This window comes from Artibeus jamaicensis, unplaced genomic scaffold (assembly GCF_021234435.1).
Source record: "Artibeus jamaicensis isolate MK-2021 breed Jamaican fruit bat unplaced genomic scaffold, CSHL_Jam_final contig_1028, whole genome shotgun sequence".
Classification (NCBI taxonomy): domain Eukaryota; kingdom Metazoa; phylum Chordata; class Mammalia; order Chiroptera; family Phyllostomidae; genus Artibeus; species Artibeus jamaicensis.
The window spans coordinates 3,630,469-3,651,670 of record NW_026521201.1 but is presented as its reverse complement, the minus strand read 5'-3'; the positions used below and the strand labels follow the sequence as shown (position 1 = coordinate 3,651,670).

The 21,202-nt window shown below is 38.9% G+C and overlaps 1 protein-coding gene across 1 annotated transcript in view; it reads left to right on the top strand.

Annotated features, from left to right (window-relative positions):
* TIGAR (TP53 induced glycolysis regulatory phosphatase) overlaps nucleotides 1–18,994 on the top strand; it is a 32,281-nt gene extending 13,287 nt beyond the window's left edge. Inside the window, exons 2-6 of the mRNA XM_037152895.2 lie at nucleotides 4,525–4,562; nucleotides 10,309–10,430; nucleotides 13,438–13,515; nucleotides 15,981–16,091; nucleotides 16,969–18,994. Of these exons, the coding sequence (XP_037008790.2) occupies nucleotides 4,525–4,562; nucleotides 10,309–10,430; nucleotides 13,438–13,515; nucleotides 15,981–16,091; nucleotides 16,969–17,400 (781 nt within the window). The 3' untranslated portion in view covers nucleotides 17,401–18,994. The remainder of the gene's footprint in view (nucleotides 1–4,524; nucleotides 4,563–10,308; nucleotides 10,431–13,437; nucleotides 13,516–15,980; nucleotides 16,092–16,968) is intronic.
* The last annotated feature ends 2,208 nt before the right edge of the window (nucleotides 18,995–21,202 follow it).

Genomic DNA, 21,202 nt, shown 5'->3' with positions numbered 1-21,202 from the left:
TTCCCCAAGTAAAAAATTCTGATGCCCGATAGGGGCACTGGTTTCCTGGTGCCACTTCAATTTCTGTCCTACCTTTTCCCATATTTCCAAATCTAAAGTCCCCTTATCGGGAAACCAGGGGCAATATTTTTTAACAATATGAAGTAAGTTAATTAAGTTCTGCTTTTTAACCTGACAGCCCAAAGCCTTAAGAAGCTGCTGAATTTGTCTAAAGTATGGCTGTTGTTCTTTAGAGGGGCCATTACCCATGGTTGAGAATTTGTAGAAACCTTTAAAGAAACTCCTTAACAAATAAATGAACCTTGTCTGAAATGTGGGAGAGCTTTGCCAACAGTCCCTTGTCCACTGCAAGCATGGCAATTACAAAACCAGTTTCAGTTTCACTTTCACTCTGCACCCTCAGATCCTGTTTCTTGAGGAGAGTGCAGTGGGTGAAAATGTGCTGTTGGTGGAAGACAGTCAGGGAGAGGGGTACCGGATATTTCAGGTATCCTAACCCCGCTTATGGGTCTCAGTTTCTCTTCCCGGTCATCTGGACCAGCTGGGAGCGCTCAGAGCTCTGGGTGACCAACCCTTAAATTGCACTTCCCCGGATGAGCCAAAAGTTAAATTATGTGATGTGGAATTCCCTGGAAGGCTCCTGTACGTCTCAGAGATTTGACTCCAGACACGTCGACGAGGTCTCCACTCACGTAGGGATGCCCGAGGGATGCCCGAGATCTCAAGCTGAAGGGAGGAAGTGCCTCTCTTTTTCGGGGCTCAGCAGGAAGCTGAAATGCTCGTAAATACCTTGCTACAAAAGCTGATAAAGGGGAAAGTCTTTCCTTTCTCCTCCCCAAGCCTAAACCCAAGCGGGGATTCGTGTTGCAGGGGATGGGGCTGTGAATGCTTTTACAGTGTGCCTCTCATTGTGTGGACTTTTTTGCTTGTGGCTGGTGGGAAACCTAGTGTTCTGACCCAGTCCACGCCCTAGCTTATCCTCTCATGGGTGCCTTCTAGTGGCGAGCGTCCTTGTGGTTCTTAAATGCTCCACCCATGCCCATGAAATATAGCAAATGCTTGGGAGAGAGAAAGCAAAGCTCCTATTCACGGAAGAGGGTGCAGGGGAGAGAAATGAGAAGAAAACCACTCAAAGGGCTGTATGACAGAAACTTTTCCTCTTATCTGTAACACACCTGGGGGCCTTACTGAGAGATGCCCCTGTTCCTGAGGGGATGAAAGTGCTAATTTTCATCCTCTTAGGCATGCCATTCCTGAGGATGGCTTGTAGCCTCTGGTCAAAGCAGGTCCCGAACCCTCTGGCACCCTCAGGGCGCCAGATGGGAGGAGCTTTGCCCACAGAGCTTCCCATCCACCATGGATGAGAATAAGTCTACCAAGATAGGATCTGCTAGGGGAAGAAAGGTGGCCAATCCCTCAAAGGAGAAGGACCAAGAGCCTTTTCCTCAGTGGGCTTTTATTGGGTTCAGTTTGCACAGGAATACAGGTAAAGCTCATCAATCATTATCAGGCAGTAAGGATCAAACAATAGATAACATACAAAGAACTATGAGGGCTTATTCTCAGTCAGGGTCTGTTAGCTAAAGGGCTATAAAAGTTTGAGAAACAAACTCATTTCATGCTTGGACCTTTATCAGAAAATTGAGAGCATTCTTAGCAAAGCAGGTTTCACAGGATTTTATGTATTCTTTCTTAGGACCGATTGCCCCAGGCAGAGCCTGCCCTTTCCAGCACAGGGCTGCACCACCCTCTGTCATTGTTTCAGGCTTAAGTCAGGCAGGGGAGGTAAGGCAGCCAAGAGATTAGAAGACTTCTTGCAGACAGAATGAGGACTCAGGCTGTGTCAAAGCTGAGGGGCGAGGGTCCATCATCCCCTTTTGCTGTAGCCCCCAAGTCCTTCCCTGAGGGCCCTCCATGACCATGCTTGTCTTAGGTTGTCCCTCCCTTGAGGAATCTTCTTCGTCATTGGCTAACTGGCCATTCACTGGAGGCCAGGTAGGTGAAGTAAAGTGGGCAGAGGCGGCACCCCTACAAGGGAGATAAGCTTTGTTTCCTTAGTGGCTTATGGTCCCAAGGTCTCTCACTCAACCTTAGCTATGGGGGGTTACAGCTTCTGAAACCAGGCAGGGCGGTTTCCAACAATTATAAGTGATATGAGGATGTGGGTTACTCCAGAGAGGTATAAAGGGGTATGACCACTTTGTGAAGCTGAATATTTGCATACCCTGTGGCTGAACAATTTTAGTGCTGGGTATGGGTGAGCAAACTTTTATAAAGGGCTATCAGATAGTAAATAGTTTAGGCTTTGTGGACCTTACGTCTGCCTGAACTGCCTAGCTCCACTGTTATAGTATGAAAGTAGCCAAAATGATGTATAAACAAATGAGGGTGACTCTATTCCAGTAAAACTTTGTCTACAGCTCTGGCTGGTATGGCTCAGTGGATTGAAGGCAGCCTGCATAGCAAAGGGATGTTGGTTCGATTTCTCAGTCAGGCCACATGCCTGAGTTGCAGGCCAGGTCCCAATTAGGGGGTGCATGAAAAGCGACTACACATTGATGTTTCTCTCTTGCTCCCTCCCTTCCCCTCTAAAAATAAATACAAACTAAAAAAAAAAAAAAACCTTTGTTTACAAAAAAGAGCTTTTTGCTTATCCTTGAGTGATTATTAAATATAAGCATGCATCATAATCACTTGGTAGGTTTATTATATAAACAGATTTCTGGGTCCCAACCTCTGAGTTTCTGATTCAGGGTATCTGGGTGGGACCCAAGACTTTGCATCTTCCTGCAAGTTTCCATGCAATGCCAGTGATGCTGGTCCAGGGACCACACTTTGAAAACCACTGCCCTAGATAATCTGATGCACTGTGTACAAGCTTATTCATAGCAGTATAACCCCAAAATGGAAATGTTCTAAATATCTATCAACAACAGACCATATAAATAGATTGTGGCAAAGCCTTACAGCAGAGTATTACACAGTAATGAAAATGTAAGGAACATAGCTACATTCCTCAACATTGATGTATCTCACAAAATGTTGAACACAAGCAACATGCAGAAAACTGCATATAGTAAGAAGCAATTCATTATAAAGTTCAACAACAGCTAAGCTAATCTATGCCCTAAATTGGTGGGAAAGCTATGAAGAGAGGTGAATGAACTTTAAAATGTCCAGGTAATGGGTCCCCTGGGGGAGGGAGGTCATGGTAATTGGAAAAGGGTCCAGCAGGGTGGCATCGATCTATTAACATGGAGGGTGGGGTTATATTCGTTTGTGTTGTTTTGTTTTCTTCACAGTTTTTAAAAGATAGAAATGCATTAAGTTAAATCTTTAATTTCTATAAAGCTCTGTCCAACCTTATAAAGCTCTTAAAACTCTTGCGTGCTTACGAAAAGCTAAGCAGTATTCTAAACACTTTGTATTTACTCAGTCATCATAAGAGTCATGTGAGATGGAGACTGTTACTGTCCTCAAGACCCAAAGCAGTTTTGTTCCTGAGCCTGATATATGGCAATGAAGTTTACTTCAAAGATTTTCACCTCTCATTGACACAGAAGGATGTAAATAGGGGCCGTAGACATTTGATTCCAAATGAGAAAATTTGTTCTGAAGAAATCTGTTCTGTTCAGAATGTTTATCTCCCATGCCCAATTCTGTGCCCAGTATCCACACAGAACAAGCCAATTTCTTTCTCAAGGGCAGCCACTGAGCATCTCTGTGTCTCCAGTGCCTTGCACTGTACTTAACACATAGAAAGAGCTCAAGGAAGTGCCAGCTGAATTCTCCTTGATAGCCTTTTGTGTATTGATGACGGCTTTAACTGTGGTTCTACCCTGGCATTCAGTCTTGTTCCAGTAACTCTGCCTTCTTCCCCCTCCAGCCTTAGTTGACTGTGATTTTGTGACAAAGCTTCCAGTCCTTTCACCCTTCTGGTTGCTTCAAAATTGGTTCGGTTTATTTTTTTGATTCTTAAATGTCTTAGCCAACCCTCAGTTCTTCAGCATGGTCTGCAAGATAGTTGTCAGCATTACAAAATGGAAGAGCTTGGGCAGAGATAGGACCTAGGAGAGGCTGGGTGGAGTCTGAACGTTTGTGTGCTGCTTTCCCATTCAGTCCACTCGCTCATTCCGTTCAGCAGTGAACAGACTGACTTTCCCATTTAGGTCCTGCTGACTGTGAAGATGATTTTGGTCAACACGCTTATTTTAACAAGAATATTTAACAAAAAAATAAATGTACATATACATGTTCCCACCTGCAATTCACTTAAGATTGATTCATGGCCTATACATTTTAATTTGGGCAGGGTGAAATCCTTATCTTGTCAATTGAGTGCATTATATTATTATAAATATTAGTTTAGAATAAATTTTACAGGTTAAATTATGAAGTATATTACATATGTTGCAAAAGGTAAAGATATGCTTGCTATCTTTACCTTTCATTGCTGATTTTTTTCTCATCTTAAAAATAACCCATTTGGTAATAAAGGTTTTTTTCCTACCCTCTCTACTTTAGTGGACAAACAAGATTAAACAAGGAGAAAGTAATTCAAGGTTGGTATATTATTATTTTTCCCTCTCTCCTTTAGAGTTCATGTGTGTGATGTGTGAGTTATGTAGGCCTGGTGGGGCAGGGTGGACTGGGCACGGGCCTGTACTGAGTTGGGATTACAAAATAAAGCATCTTAGTCACAGAAATGAGATCAGAGCAGATGGTGACCAGAAGCACTCTTAAGTGAGCTGGATGTAAAGGACGGTATTCCCGTTGCCTCTGGGTAGCTTTAAAATGCCCCCCAGCAGCTGATTAAACTGTCTTAAAATACAACTGCCTGGATTTAAGATGATTTTGTATTTGGAACCATAAAGTTTACTAGCTGATGTTAATGGTATTTTTCTCCTAAGATATTTTAATTTAAGTAGTAACAAAGAGGATTAAAAAAGAGAACTGTTCTCACAGGGATGCTTACTTTATTCTGAACAGGTCCCCCTCCCTTGTGTTAATTTGGGCTCAGATCTTTTAATCTCCCTATGATCTGGCTTGTCTGGCTTTGAAAGAATATTTTGGTGAACTTTCAGCTAGACCTGCTATTTCTGTGCTGTGATTATAAAAGCATTTTATTTAATTTTTTTCGGTTCAGGAATTGGGGTTGGCAGAAACTGATTTTCCTGCCCAGTGTGCCTGAGCGCCTGTCCTGGGTTCTAGTCAGATAATGGGCCTTTTATTTTTCAGTTCTTGCACCCACCCCGAGTTATTCTTTGGGCTTTTGTCTCTGACCACCTTGTCCTTCAGTGCTGCTCATTTGTTTCATATATTACAAGTTGACAATAGACCATGAATAAAAGTTTTTGTGTTCATACTTTTTTTGTAGGTTTCTTTTGTGTTCTTTTTCTGATTTTGTAAGTTAGATGCTTATAACCTCCTTTTTTTAAAAAAGCATGCCAGACCTACATATTTTTAAGTACTGTTTTGGTTGCATACCTACAATTTTGATATGTATTCAGAAGCAAGCATCTGAAATTTCCATTGTGATTTCTTCATTGATCTCTGAGTTACTTAGAACTGTTTACTAGTTCCCCAGTGACTGGGCTTGCTTTGCTGCTGCTGGGCTCCATCTTTTATGACTGACCTCCATCTAGTCATCCAAGTGATGGCTTGTGTCCTGACAGTGGTTTACTTGGTGATACTTTGAAATTTAACATGGTCTATTTTTGTAAGTCTACCAGTGTGTGTTTGAGCAAAATCTATGTTTTCTAATTGTTGGGTATGGAGTTACAGATCAAATAATCAACCTTGATTTTTTTGTTTAAATCTTCTATACTAATTTTGAAAATTTACTAATTTGCCTGCATGATCTAAATATCAATTTATGAATGAAATATGTTGAATTTCTGACTGGATGGCCAATTTATTCTTTAATTGCATAATGTGTGCTTTTTATGTCCCACTTTTATATAGTTAGAGTCTATTTTTATTAGGCACATTCCACTTTAAAAATTGTTATATATTCCTAGTGAATTGGATCACTGGTTACTTACAGTGATCTTCACAGTCCTTACTAAGACTTTTGTCATAAAGTCCTACATTGCTGAGAGTAATATAGGTACTCCAGCTATTTGGGGGGTTGCAATTTGTCTGGTATATATTTTTCCATTTTTTTCTTTTTAACCTTTCTGTGTACTGATGTCTTAAGTGTTATAACTTCATAAATACCGAGTAACTGATTTTGATTCTTTTAAAAAATAGAATCTGCCTTTTAATTGGCAAGAGTAGTCTATTTACTTTTACTCTGGTTACTGATATATTTGGCCTTCTTCCTTTGGTGTTCTGTTTTCTCTTCTTTTTCTAATTTTCCTTTTTTTTGTTTTATTTATTTTTTTACTTGCTTTTACTTCTTTTTTAAATTTAATTTTATTTTTTTATTGATTATGTTGTTACAGTTGTTCTATTCCCCCCTTCATTCACCTCTACCCTGCACCCCCCATCCCCACCATTCCTTCCTTTTAGTTTATGACCATGTGTCTCAAGTTCTTTTGAGTCTATATTTCCCATACTATTCTTGCCCCCCCATCAATTTTCTATCTACGGTCTGTGCTACTTATTTTCTGTACCTTCTCCCCCCTTCTCCTCCTCCCACTCCCCTGTTGCTAACCCTCCTGAGATCTTCATTTCTATGTTTCCACTCCTGATCTAGCTGTCCTCTTAGTTTGCTTTTGTTTTAGGTGTGGTTGTTATTAACTGTGAGTTTGCTGTCCTTTCACTGTTCATATTTTTTATCTTCTTTTTCTTAGATAAGTCCCTTTAACATTTCATATAATAAAGGCTTGGTGATGATGAACTCCTTGAATTTGATCTTATCTGAGAAGCACTTTATCTGTCCTTCCATTCTAAATGAAAGCTTTGCTGGATAGAGTAATCTTGGTTGTAGGTCTTTGGATTTCATGACTTGGAATACCTCTTTCCAGCCCCTTCTTGCCTGTAAGGTCTCTTTTGAGAAATCAGCTGACAGTCTGATAGGAACTCCTTTGTAGATGACTGTCCCCTTAGCTCTTGCTGCTTCTAGGATTCTCTCGTCATTTTAATCTTGGCTAATGTAATGATGATGTGCCTTGGTGTGTTTCTTCTTGGGTCCAACTTCTTTGGTACTCTCTGAGCTTCCTGGATTTCCTGGAAGTCTATTTCCTTTGCCAGATTGGGGAAATTCTCCTTTATTATTTGTTCAAATAAGTTTTCCACTGGTGGCTGTGCCTTTCCCCCTTCTGGTACCCATATAATTCGGATGTTGGAGCGTTTAAAGATGTCCTGGAGGTTCCTAAGACTCTCCCTCATTTTTTTTGAATTCTTGCTTCTTGACTCTTTTCTGTTTGGCCATTATTTGCTTTCTTCTGGTCCACTCCATTGATTTGAGTCCCAGTTTCCTCTTCATCACTATTGGTTTCCTGTGCAATTCCATTCATTTCAATTAGTTTCGCCTTCATATGTTTGTCTAATTTGTGGCTATAATCAACCAGATCTGTGAGCATCCTGATCACCAGTGTTTTAAACTGTGCGTCTGAGAGTTTTGCTATTTCTTCATCACTTAGATTTATAAGCTCTGGGGCTTTGAGATCTTCTTAAGCCATTTTTGGTCTGTTCGCGCCTGTTAAATATGAGGAGCGGAGCCTTAGATGTTCACCAGGGTGGGGCCGTCAGGTCACTGGGTTGTGACGCTGTATGTGGAGGCAGGGTCAGAGCTGGGAAATGGCAGCACCCTCTGCTGCCGCTGGCCTCTGGGGCCTGCTGGGTCCCGTCTAACTGCCCACTCCCTCGCTGGTCTATCTGCGCACAAATGCGAGACCACAGTCAAATCTTGGCCCTGCTCCCTCGCTGGTTCCCCGCAGTTGCTCGCTGGGTCGCTCACTAGGTCCACCTGTTGCAACCCTGAGCCTGGGTTCCGTGCGCCTGAGTCCGTCTGACCGACTTTTCCTGTGCTACCCCGCTCTGCCAGCTGCTGATTTCGCCCCTCTTACCGGTCAGGCTGAAGAATTTGTTGTTATCAGACTTCCAAAAAGTTCAATTTTCTGTGTTCTGCCTGTGTTTTCTGTGGCTAATATTTAGTTGTCTCTAAACTTGGTTGTGTGAGAAAGCACGGTGTCTCCACCTGTGCCTCCATCTTGGCGGAAGTAGGAGACTCACTTGCTTTTACTTCTTAAGTGCTGCTTTTCTTTTCCTTATCCAACCCCTTCTTACCTTCCCTACTGGCTTTGATAATGGTCATGATAAGCCATTTTTATTCTTTTAATGGTTAAAATTGTCCTTTAAACTTTTACCATTCATACCTAATAAAGTATAAGATTAATATCCCATCTCCTGAAAAATACAAAGAACTTTTGATACTTTTGTTTATTATCTTAATCCTATCTTTTTAAACCATAGGAATGTAGCTTTATTTAATTTGTTATTGAGATACTATTTATATACATTTACATATATATTTACCAGTTCCTCATCATTTCTTTTGTATCCCAGATCTTCATTCCTGAAATATCTTTTTTATTTTTATTTTATTTTTTCCCTTATTATTTAACCCCTTTACTCCCACCTCCCCCCAGTCCCGTAGTCACCACACTATTATGCGTGTCCATGAGTCGTTTGTTTGTTTTTTTGTTTTTTTTGCTCAGTCCCTCCACCCCCTAACTCCCACACCCCTTGCCCCATATTTGAAAGTCCCCCTGGTGCAGATTGCTTGATGGTAAAGATGGTTTCAGTTATTTTTATTGTAGACAATTCTGTTTTTATACTATTTAATTTCTTTTGGTCTAGATAATTTTAGACAGTGCTCTTAGCACTTGGCAGATCCTGTTCTCTATTGCTTTTAGGCTTTTATTGTTTCTGTAAGAAGTCTTCTCTCAGCCAAATGATGTTCCTTGGTAGGTAATTTGTCTTTCTCTAAAACAGCTGCTGGTATTCTACAGTTTATCTTAATATATCTAGGAGGAATTTTACATAATATTTATCCTGCTTGATATACATTGTGTTTCCTTTATTTGTAGATTTCTGAAAAATTCTCAATCATTATCTCTTCATATTTCCTCTCCATTTTTCCTTCTCTTTCTGGAGTTCCAATTAGATGCAAGTCGGGAATTCTCATTCTTTCTGTTATGTCTCTACTACATCAGAGATATGTTCCATGTGTAGCCATGCTGCATTCTGGGTAATGACTTCAGGCCTGTCTCTGAGTTTATTATGCCTCTCTGCAACTGGACCTCCCTTTATCCATTGAGGAGATTATTTTTTCATTAAGCAATTCTATTCTTCATTGTTACATGTTCTATTTGGTTCTTTTAGAAAGCTGTCTTGATAGGTTTTGATGAGTTTCTGTTATTTGCTTATTTTTGTGATTCTGCCTTTATGTTATTTTATAATGTATATTTTTATTTTGGTGTCAGAAGTGTTAATTGGTTCTAAATCTGTTACTTATTGTTTCCATTGTTTTCATTCATGATGGATTAATTTCTTGTGTGTTAAGTCTTTGGTTAAACTATTTGCTCTAAATTAGTAGAAAACTAGTTATCCTTTATTGAGAATGATTTGCTTTGAAAAGGATTTACATTTGATTTTACTACTGACCTGAAACTACAACACATTAGCTTCCTTACAGGATAGCTATAATATTTGGGTTTCAGCTCAAGGTTTTTGGTTGTTTTGCCTCGGAAACTTTTGCTTATATCCCATGAGCCCAGGAATGCATCTCTCTCTCTCTCTCCTCCTCTCTCTCAATTGTTTTGTAGCAGGATAAATCTTTAGAGTATCTAATCAGCCTTTCTTCTGTAAACAGAGATTTCCAAAGAAAAAGAAGGAAGGGAGGGAGGGGGGAAGAATGGAGGGAGGAAGGAAAGATACAATATGGAACATTTTGGCAGTGGAGATAGAAGGAAAAACTTTCTTCAGTGATGATCCTACCACCCAAACATAACACCTGAGTTGAGTATATAAGAGCAGAGCCAGCATTGGTAATAAAATATAACTAATAAAAGGATGGGAAGATGTGAAGAAGTAGAAAGCTTGAGACAGTTGATTTTCATTATCATCCAGTTCCCGTTAGGCAAACATTCTTTTGGGAAAATTTGAATACTTGAGCCTTTTATAATGGATTATAGGTTAATTTTACATGTCAGTTCTCTGAAAACTTATGTGGAAAAGTACCCAAGGTAATATTTAAATAAAATATAAGTAAATGCATTTATAGTTTCTTACATGTGATTTAATTTGCATACCTTATGTATATTTTTGAATGGTTTGTTCATTCTCTTACTGTCATAGGACAAGGGGTAGATGAGCCTCTTTCAGAAACTGGATTTAAACAAGCAGCTGCTGCTGGTGTTTTTCTAAATAATGTGGAGTTCACTCATGTTTTCTCCAGTGATCTCATTAGGACAAAGCAGGTAAGTTCAGAGTCAAGGTTTAGGGTGATGAGTCCAAAGTTTCAGCAGTTGTAACCTTGAAAAATATGCTACCAGAATCTGTAGGGAACTAAAACACACACACAATACCCCCAGTCTTCCCTTCTCCTCAATAGAACTTTTTCTTCTTTTTTTTCATTTTTCTTTATTTCATTTTTGTAACTTTTAAATTAGAATAGCTTGGGGAAAAAATCTAACAGACTGTGTAAAATAAAAGCATAAGACAAAGAAAGTGTCAGGAGAGAGAGAGAGAGTCAGAAGAAACAACTGATAGGAGAATTTAACTCACAAAGACATCAAATACTGGAATAAGTAGATGCAGCTAAATAAAACAATATTACTGCAAAGAAATAAAAGACATTTTTGAAATATCATAAATATCTTTAGAGAATAGATTGACTATAAAAACAACACCAGAGATTTAAAAAAGAACCAAAGCAACTACTAAAAGCTCAGCAGAAGAATTTTTGTGACAACTATGAGGGAATAACAGGGCTGGGAGTTAGCCTCTCCTGAAAAACAACTAGAGGACAAAATTTGTCAAACACTCTTTTCAGATATTGGACTTCAGGTGATGTGAGTTTATAATCCCCAAATGAAGTAAGACAAATGAGGTGAGCCCTAGGATTGTCCTGAATTTTCTGCTGAAACAATATCCAGACTGTGGCAGGAGAAGCCAAATAGAGCCCAATGGTCTCAGTAAGTTCAGGAGATAGAGCTTAGAATTTGGGAAGGTTAAATAATTAAACTATGTGAGACAGCATGAGCTGCACAGAGAAAAAACTCTAGAAATATGTATAGGGAATCCCCTTAAATCTTCAGTGGATTATTAGTCTGCACATATGTAGAGCAAAACTGCATGAAGCCAGGCAAAACACGGCTTCAGGGGAGAGAGCAAATGCTGGGGAGTTGTAAGCTGAACGATTCTTAGAACTCGTGGGGTTTGGGAATCAATTTGAGTTCCCATCAGCTGAAGTAAAGAAATATCATTGAATACATAGAGCATACAGCAGAGTTGTCATCGGGTCACACCTTAACAGGTGAGGCTAAACTGTCCTTAGAGGAACATAGTGAGGAAAGAAATAGAAGATATAACAAAAAAACCCACAAATTTATCTTTTAGAGATAAAGAATACAATATTCTGAAATGAAAATTTCACAGGATGAAATTAACAGCAGAATAGACACTGTAGAAGAGGTCAGTGAACATGAAGACACGGAAACAATATTCTAAAATTACAGAAAGAAAAAAGACTAGAAAAGAAGAGGTGAAGTTTCAGTGAAGTACAGTACAATATTAAGTGATTTAATTTACATGTAGTTGAAATCCCAAAAGGGAAGTGAGGGTGGGAGATGAATACAAGGAATAAAAACGAATATTTTGAGGAAATAATGACTAAAAAAAATTCCAAATACATACCCAGTGCAAATTCTTTGAAAAATTAGGTGAAATATAAACTTTCTCTCAAGCAAAAGTTGAGGGACCTAAAAAATAGAACCCGATGGGGAGAGTGTTCCATTTTTTTTTTTTAATGTTGTTGGTCCATTGGGTTTTGGCCATGGCGCCAGGGTAATTCAGTGATTGAAAGGGTCGTTTTTTTTCTGTAAAAGGTGCCAAAACATGGGGCTTTCTATGTGGAAAGATGTGAACTTTGTGTTGTGTGTTTACCTCACACAACACAAAAATTAACTTGTGATTGATCATAGCACTAATCTAAAAGCTAAATTTGTAAAACCTCTGTAAGAAAACAGGTGGAAAATCTTTTTAAAGGTTTTTTTGGGACAAAGCTGATAATTCTACAGAATTGTTGGAAGATAATAAATTATCAGATGCAGAAAGTGTAACAAATCCTGGTCAGGATAAAGAAAAACCCACTTCCACACTTATCCTAACAAAATGGCAAAACTCCAAACAATCAGAAGGAAAGGCATCATCTATAAAAGGCCAATATTAGGCTATGAACACATTTGTCAATATCAATAATAATGTCTTTGAAGTGCTGGGAGACAATAGGATTAACCTAAACTTTTACACTCAGCAAACATTTTCTAGAGTGTATGTGAAATGAGAACATGTCAGACAAATAGGCTGTAAAGAACTTTCAAAGGGTAACTGAAGAAGGAAAATAATTCTGGAAGGAAAACCTGAGTCTCAGGAAAGAATGATGAGCAAAGAACTTGGTAAAGTTTTAGGTAAATATAAACAACTGTTGACAATATAAAACAGTAATAATGACAATATCTAATTTCTGGGGAGAATGTTAAAAAAACAAGGCAGGTTGTAGACTTAATTTCTACCGTTTTGCAAATACAGTGTTTCTTGTCAATTAAAAATAACCAGGCATGCAATGAGAACAAAATGTGTATGAAAATAAATAAAAAATAAAGGCAGCAGAGGCAGCCATGGGAGTTATCTGGTAATGGGAGATATCAGACACAGGCTTTATACAATCATTTAATGCATAGGTAAAAGTTGTGGAGACTATTAGCAGAGAGTCGGAAGCTCTAAAGAAAAATCAAGTGTGAATTCTAGAACCAAAAATAAAAACTAAGACTTGATGGATTTGGCATCAATTTTGACATACCTGAATGGAGAATTAATGAACTACAGCCTTTTCTGTAAAGGATCAGATAGTAATTTTTTTGTGGGCCATGTGGTCACAGCTGTTCAACTCTGCTGTAGTACTTTGAATAGCCATAAATAATACATAAATGGCTGCATTCTAATAAAACTTCATTTACAAAAACAAACGATGGTCTGGATTTGGCCTGTAGGATATAGTTTGCTGACTTCTGAACTACAAGTTATGTTAGAAGGAAATATGAAAATCTGGTATGAAGAGACAAAGGACTAGCAGTGCAAAGAGAGGCAAATTTCTCAAAGAAAAATTAAATCTAGTTCTTTTTTTATTCACTAAGAAACCATGTATTATTTTGGCCAGAATGATTATTTTTATGAGAAGAGAAACAGTTATCTTTGATTTTTCAGACTGTGCATGGGATTTTGGAGAAGAGCAAATTTTGCCAAGATATGACAGTAAAGTATGATTCAAGACTTCGAGAAAGAGTAAGTAACTTATGTATTATTCTTTGCCAAAAGTTATCAGTAACCACCTCAAGTTATCACATGGCTAAAAAATTATTCCTGCTAGGGATATGGAAAGAGCTAACATTCATTAAGAATCTGTCATGTAGCAGTCACTGTCACAAACTCTCATACATGGTATCTTATTTAATTATTAAAATCATATCATATACATCTTGAATTATAAAAGCAAGGTATACTTATAAGAATTTAACACAGTACCAAAGAGTTTAAAATAAAGTTGAAAAGCTCTCTTTCTCAGCTTCCCAATTCTACCCCCTGACTTTAAGCATATATAGCCCACTTTATATAGCAGCAATGAATCTTTCTGAAACTGTGATTTAGCTAAAACCATAGAACAGTTTCATATCTGAGATTTTACTCCAAGTCTCCTAGACTTTTTATTATGGCCTATAATATTGACCTATAAGCTGGTTAATGTCCCTGTCAGTCCTGTGATTTCTTCTGTACCTGGGCAGAAATGTAACAGAATGGCTAAGGCATCTTTTTAAAAAAAAATACATTTATTGACTTTAGAGAAAGAGGAAGGGGGAAAGAAAAACATCGGCTGGCTGTCTCCCATGTACCTTCAAACCAGGGCGTGAACCTGCAACCTGGCTATGTGCCCTGACTAGGAATCAAACCCCAACATTTTGGTGAATAGAAGGATGCTCCAACCAACTGAGCCATGCCAACCAGGGCTGGCTAGCACATCTTTAAAAAATTCCTTTTTGTAACTTGCATGTGTTCTCTGTTATAGTTGTGTGTGTGTGCCTGTGTGTGTGTGTACTGCACTCCTCGGACTGCTCAGTGGACTGCACTCCTTTCTCCACCTGGCTCTTGCTTTACCCAGCAGTTCAAACCATTCGTTCTTCATTCTTCACTGTCTCTCACACCACACATCTGTCATCATCTGGTCAGTTCTGCCTCTAAATGGTTCTTGAATCCTTCATTGATTTGCAAATCCACTGCTGTCATCCTATTGCAGTTCACTGTCACCTGTCACCTAGATTTTCCTGTTTTCACTGCACTTTCTTTTCCAAACTAATGTCTACACTGCAAGCCAGAGTAATCTCTGGAAAATTTGGTTGCTGCACACCTGTATAAAACAGTTCACTACTTCTCTTTTATCCTCAAAGGTAGTCCCTGCTCTGACCTGGCTGTCTCTCATTGTGCTGTGTGATTGGATCTGGTGCCTCCACCTGCCTCCTTCCTTTTCCCTTGTGCTCACCACTTTCTGGCCCTGTTCCAAGTGGTGCACGTTTATTAATCTTCACAACAGCCAGATGTGAAGATTTAAAAACATGTTTTAGCACCATTTTATTTTATTTTTTATTTTTTTTAAGATTTTATTTATTTATCTTTAGAGGGGAAGGGAAGGAGAGAGGGAGAGAAACATCAGTGTATGGTTGCCTTTCGTGCGTCCCCTGCTGGGAACTGGCCTGCAGGGAACCTGCCTGCAACCCTGGCATGTGCCCTGACTGGGAATCGAACCACGATTGTCTGGTTCACAGGCCCACGCTCAATCCACTGAGCTACACCAGCCAGGGCTAGCACCCATTTTACAAGTGCAGAAACGAAGGCACACAGAAATCAAGTCCATGCTCAGGGTCACAGAGCTAGTTTGTGGCAGAGCTCAGATCAAAGTTGAGGCCATCTGGCTCTGGAGTCCCATGTTTGGATCCCTGGTAATAAGCCTCTCGAGCATGTTGGAGTTGCCCAAACGGCCCGTGCTCTTTCCTCACTGAACTTCTGAATTTGCCTCCACTCTCCCCAGAATACTTGCTCTCCAGACCTGGCCCAGTTCCACTCACCCTGAGGCTTTGGCCTTCTCTGATCCTCAAATCCAGATTGGGAGTCTCTGCTGTATGTGTGTCTGTCCAGTATTTCCCTCCCTCACAGCACTTTTCCATACCGTTCCTAGGTTAGTGTCCCCACTAAACTGTGATGTCCATAGGCACAGGGAGCCGTGGGTCACCTGCTCTCCTTCACTGCACTGGCCTTACTGCCTAATGTGCTTCAGCTTAGCCTTTGGAATATTTAACCAATGGATGTTTCCATTCTCGAACAAACAGAACAAGTGATGATTATTAATGTTCCTCTCTGTAACAGAGGTTGCTCCAGATATAATTGAGGATGTAAGAGTTGGACTTGTGGATTATAAGAGCACCTGGCAAAAAATATGCATATGCTCCTATAAAAATAGTTCACCGTTGGACTCTGTTTGATGGTATTGTTAGAATCTTCTGGTTTCGTCAATGCAGCTGTACATAATGATTTATCTCTTTCAATATTTTATTATGGAAGTAATCCATTATTATTGTGGGGAATTATGAGTTCAGAGGAGATGTAATAAGTAGAAAGAAACCACACTTCCTGGGGTGATTGCACTTAATTGCTGTATTGCATATTCACTGGATGCACTTTTGTTTATTGGACCATTGCAGAAATACGGGGTTGCAGAAGGCAGGGGGCTGAGTGAGCTAAGGGCAATGGCTAAAGCAGCTGGGGAAGAAATACCTGGGTACACACCACCTGGAGGAGAGACCTTAGACCAGGTATGTAGCCCTGGGGCATGCTGATGAACTTGCCAGTATCACCGTAGCTGAAATCTGACTTCTTTTTTGGTATGTTAGCTGTTCCTAAATTTTAGATAAGCAGTTTGAAAGTTGTTTGGTTTATAAAACAACTCTACATGATACCATTTTTTTCTTTTGAAGCTACTGCCACTTTTTCATTGAAAATATTAAGTTGGTAGTCATAGCTGATAGTGAATTTAAAGAATGTGTGCTATTGGATGTAACTATTAAGAAAACTCTTTGAACATTAAGCAGTAACTTCAGCAGTGGTAGTGGTAGTCAGTAAAGTGTGTGGTGATGTTCAAGGACAATGACAGGCAAGATAATTCAAGCCATAAAATCCTCAGGCTTCTGCTGCCTCTCCAGCTCTGTGATAGTATCACCACACTTGCATTTCTTTGGATCGTTCTGCTTTCAAATTGTATTATTGGTGATTTTCCCCCTTGTTCATTATTTTAATAATTTTTTTGTACAGACTTTCTATTAACTTAGTAAAGGAAAGGTTTTTTTTTCCTTGTTGTTCTAAGTCAGCTGAAGTGTCAGATGTAGTTTTGTAGTTAATACTATTTTGTGGTTGTCTGTTTACTTGCAGACTTCTCTAACTAGACTCTGAGTGCTTTGAGTCAGGAGTTAGGAATTGTACCTTAGTCATCTTTGTCCCCAATGTGCTTCCATAATTCCAGAAATATGGTGGGCCCTCACTAATATCCATAGAAATATGGATTGAGTGAATAGAAACATAGTGTTTCACCTACTCATATGGAACTTACAGTGACAAAATAGAAAAATCCAGTCAGGTTTTGTGTTTCTGTTTTAAGACAGACATTAATCTACCTCATTGCACCTTTTCTTGTAGGTGAAGATGCGTGGAATAGAGTTTTTTGAATTTCTTTGTCAACTGATCTTGAAGGAAGCAGGTCAAAAAGAACCAATTTCCTCAAAAACTTCAAGCACCAATTTGGAAACTTCTTTGGCAGAGATATTCCCTTTAGAAAAAAACTGTGCCTCCAAATTTAATTCAGACAGCAGCGCTCCAGAATTAGTAGCCAGTGTCTTAGTTGTGAGTCATGGTGCCTACATGAGAAGCCTGTTCAATTATTTTCTGACTGACCTTAAGTGTTCCTTACCAGCAACTCTGAGCACATCTGAACTTACATCAGTCAGTCCCAACACAGGGATTAGTCTCTTCATTATAAACTTTGAGGAAGGAAGAGAAGTTAAACCAACAATTCAGTGCGTTTGCATGAACCTACAGGATCATCTAAATGGAGTGACTGAAACTTGCTAAAAATCTGTTTTGAGCCTCTGAGGGAGGCAGTGCCTTTGACTTTATTTATTTTCATCCTCTGCTATTGCTGATTCGGAAACAGTTAAAAAGCTTTCTACTGTAACAGGTATTAAAGCTTGAATGGAATCATAGCCACATAAAACACTAATTGAAAACCATTTAGAATTGACTTTTTGTCTGAGTGCAGCTGACATTTTCCAGAGTATTTGTACCACTCTGCTTAGTTATATCTCTGGATTGTAAATGGGTGAAGGAACTCAGTATTGCAAATTGGGGGATTAATAACCTGATTATGTTTTTTTTCTTTTGATATTTTTCTTTAATGTCTGAAAAATCTAGCTTATTTTATTGGCTCTTGATAAGATACTGTATGTTTTGTGCTATTCCATCCAGTGCTTGGAAAAAGGAACTATTTATAATTTCCACTGAATATTTATAGTGTTAATATGGTATATTTTTAAAGTCCTTTAAATGAAAAGTGCTTACCATTGTAAGTTTATATAAAGCAAAATGACACAAATTTTTAATACAGAAATCAGCTATTGGAATTGTTCACTCTAGAAGGTTTGATATGTGAATAAATGAAAATTAGGGTACAGAATGATCTGGTGAGGAGGAAGTTAAAGCGTCACTTGATTTGAAAACATTGAAGAAGGAATCTGAGCAGGAAAGATTAGATAAGAAAGAATCTTTCTGTAGGCTGAAGGGTTTAGTGTGGGGACAGCTCCAAAGAAACTAAACAGGTACCAGTGTACTGCACAGAGACCTCAGAATAAAAGTATGTGCTTCACTCAAGAAAAATGGCACTCTGATAACTGCAGATGTGAGATTTGTGGAAGGCACAGATGAGGTTGCCTCTTTTTCCCACCAGATGGCAGTGGTGAAAGGGATTTGGGTTAACTTAATTTTGTACGTATGATTAGGCCCTTAAAAATCCTGCCTAAATGAAGACGTGTTTTACATGTAGTTGCTTTTCAGTTGTCATGTTGATGAATGTTCTGAGTCTCAACTTCTAAAAGAATTAACACTAAATTGTGTCAGTTAAGGCTAAAACCATGTCTAGTCAATATTTACTTTGAACATCATTGAAGCCATGGGTGCAGGGTGGCATTCTGCTGTTCGTGTGTCCAGCACCAGCCGCTTTCCTGCCGGTATTTGAACAGAGCATGTGGTTGAGCACCAGGGAAGTACACTGCAAATGAAAATTGGACAAAACAACTGAAGGACAAATAATTATAATAATATATGCATTCCCATCATCCAGAAATAATATCCCCCCTTTTTAGGACATAACTAGTTGTGATATAAGTCAGGGTCCTTACCCAGTCCCTGCAGTCCTGCGCCCTCTTGCGCTCTGCAGCGGTGCCTGCCGCAGCCAGTCTGCATGCATGTCCATCCATTCTTCACACTTCCACCTGGTGTCATAAGGCCACAGTATTATTTTGGTGTCTTAAAAATATACATAAATATCTACAAGCTGTCTGTATTCTTTATTTTTACTTATTTTATCTTGGGGCTTTTATGTTGATTTGTATACATCTATTTAATACCACTCCTGTTGAATAAATATGGCATTTTTGTGTATTCTCCTCTATTAGTGGGTATTTATGTATATTCAACATTTTCCCATAAAAACTGCTGCAGAGAGCAGCCTTTTGCGTCTCTTCTCCTGCTGGGCAATAAAACACGTGCATCTCCTGTGGCCAAGAGCTAAATTGTTTTCGGAATGGCTGTTCTGTTTTTCAGCCTTGTTGGCAGTATACAAAAGTTCCTATTTTCCACATCTTTGTCAACACTTGACTCTTGACAAAATTTTGTTAATCTAATGAGTGAAAAATATTACGTTGTTATTTTCATGAGCTTTTCTGTGATTACCAATGGGTCGGTGTGTTTTTTTTTCCGTGTGCATGTTGATAATTAGTACGTTCTCACTGGTGAAGCACCCAGTGTATATATTTTGCCTGATTGCTTCCTGGGCCATTTCGGTCTTTTTAGTGAGTTACAGGAGTAATGTCGCAAATACCTTCTGGTTTACTTGCCTTTTACATATATTTATCATGCACTTTTTCTGTTCTTATATTCTTTAAGTTTATTTTTCAATTACAGTTGATATACGGTATTATATTAGTTTCAGGTGTCCAACATGGTGATTAGAAATGTGTATAACTTACAAAGTGATCACCCTGATAAGTCTAATACTCACCTGGCACCATACTTAGTTATCACAGTGTTACTGACTATCTTCCCTGTGCTGTACCTTACATCCCTGTGACTGTTTTTATAACTGGTAATTTGTACTTGTTAATTGCTCCTACCTTTTTTGCCCAGCCCCCCTTCCCCTCCCATCTAGCTACCATCAGTTTGTTCTCTGCATGAGTTTTTTTCCTGTTTTGTTTTTTAGGTTTGATATAGACGCTAAGTCATATTTGTCATCCTCTGACTTATTTTACTTATCATAGTACCCTCTTGGTCCATCCATGTTGCAAATGGTAAGGTTTTATTCTAGTTTACGGTTAATATTCCATTGGGTATATGGATGACATCTTTATCCATTTGTCTATTGATATTGATACATTATTAGTAACTAAGGTCCAGAGTTTATTCAGATTTTCTGTTTTTGCTTAGTACTCAAAACTTCCAATCCCATTTGGTGCCACAGTACATTTGGTTGTCACAGCTCCATAGGCTCCTCTTAGCTATGACAGTTTCTCAGACTGTTCTTTTTCTAACGACTTTGGAGGTTTTGAGGAATACTGGTCAGGTGTTCTGTAGGATGCCTCTGTATTGGAATTCGATGTTTCTGTCATGATTAGGGTGGGGTTAGGGTTTTTTGGGAGGGAGAGACCATAGAGGCAAACTATTATTTTCGTCACATCAAGTGCACGTACTGTCAATAGGGCTATTTCATTTGAAGTACTGACGTTGATTTTGATGTTGTCCTTAATCACCTGGCTAAGATAGTGTTTGTCAGATTTTCCCACTGTAAAGATACTCCCCTTCAACCCTTTCCATGCTGTACCCTTTGAAAGGAAGTCACTGTGTACAGTGGAGGTCAATGCTGCCCTCCTTGAGAACAGAGTATCAACATGAATTATTTGGAATTCTTTTGCCTGAGAGATGGGACTCATTTATTTATTTATTCATTTGTTTAAAATATATTTTATTGATTATGCTATTACAGTTGTCCCATTTCCCCTCCACCCTGCACACCCCCTCCCACACATATTCCCCACCTTTAGTTCATGTCCATGGGTCATACATATGAGTTCTTTGGCTTCTACATTTCCTATACTGTTCTTATCCTCCACCCGTCTATTTTCTACCTACCATTTATGCTACTTATTCTTTGTACCTTTCCCCCCACTCTCCCATTGATAACCCTCCATGTGATCTCCATTTCTGTGATTCTGTTCCTATTCTAGTTGTTTGCTTAGTTTTTTTTTTAGGTTCAGTTGTTAATAGCTGTGAGTTTGTTGTCATTTTACTGTTCATATTTTTTTGTTTTTTTTTTCTTAGCTTAATCCCTTTAACATTTCTTACAATAAGGGCTTGGTGATGATGAACTCTTTTAACTTGACCTTATCTGGAAAGCACTTGATCTGCCCTTCCATTCTGAATGAAAGCTTTGCTGGATAGAGTGATTTTGGATGTAGGTCCTTGCCTTTCATGACTTTGAATACTTCTTTCCAGTCCCCTTCTTGCCTGAAAGCTTTCTTTTGAGAAATCAGCTGGTAGTCTAATGGGAACTTTTTTTTGTAGGTAACTCTCTTTTTCTCTTGATGCTTTTAAGATTCTCTCCTTA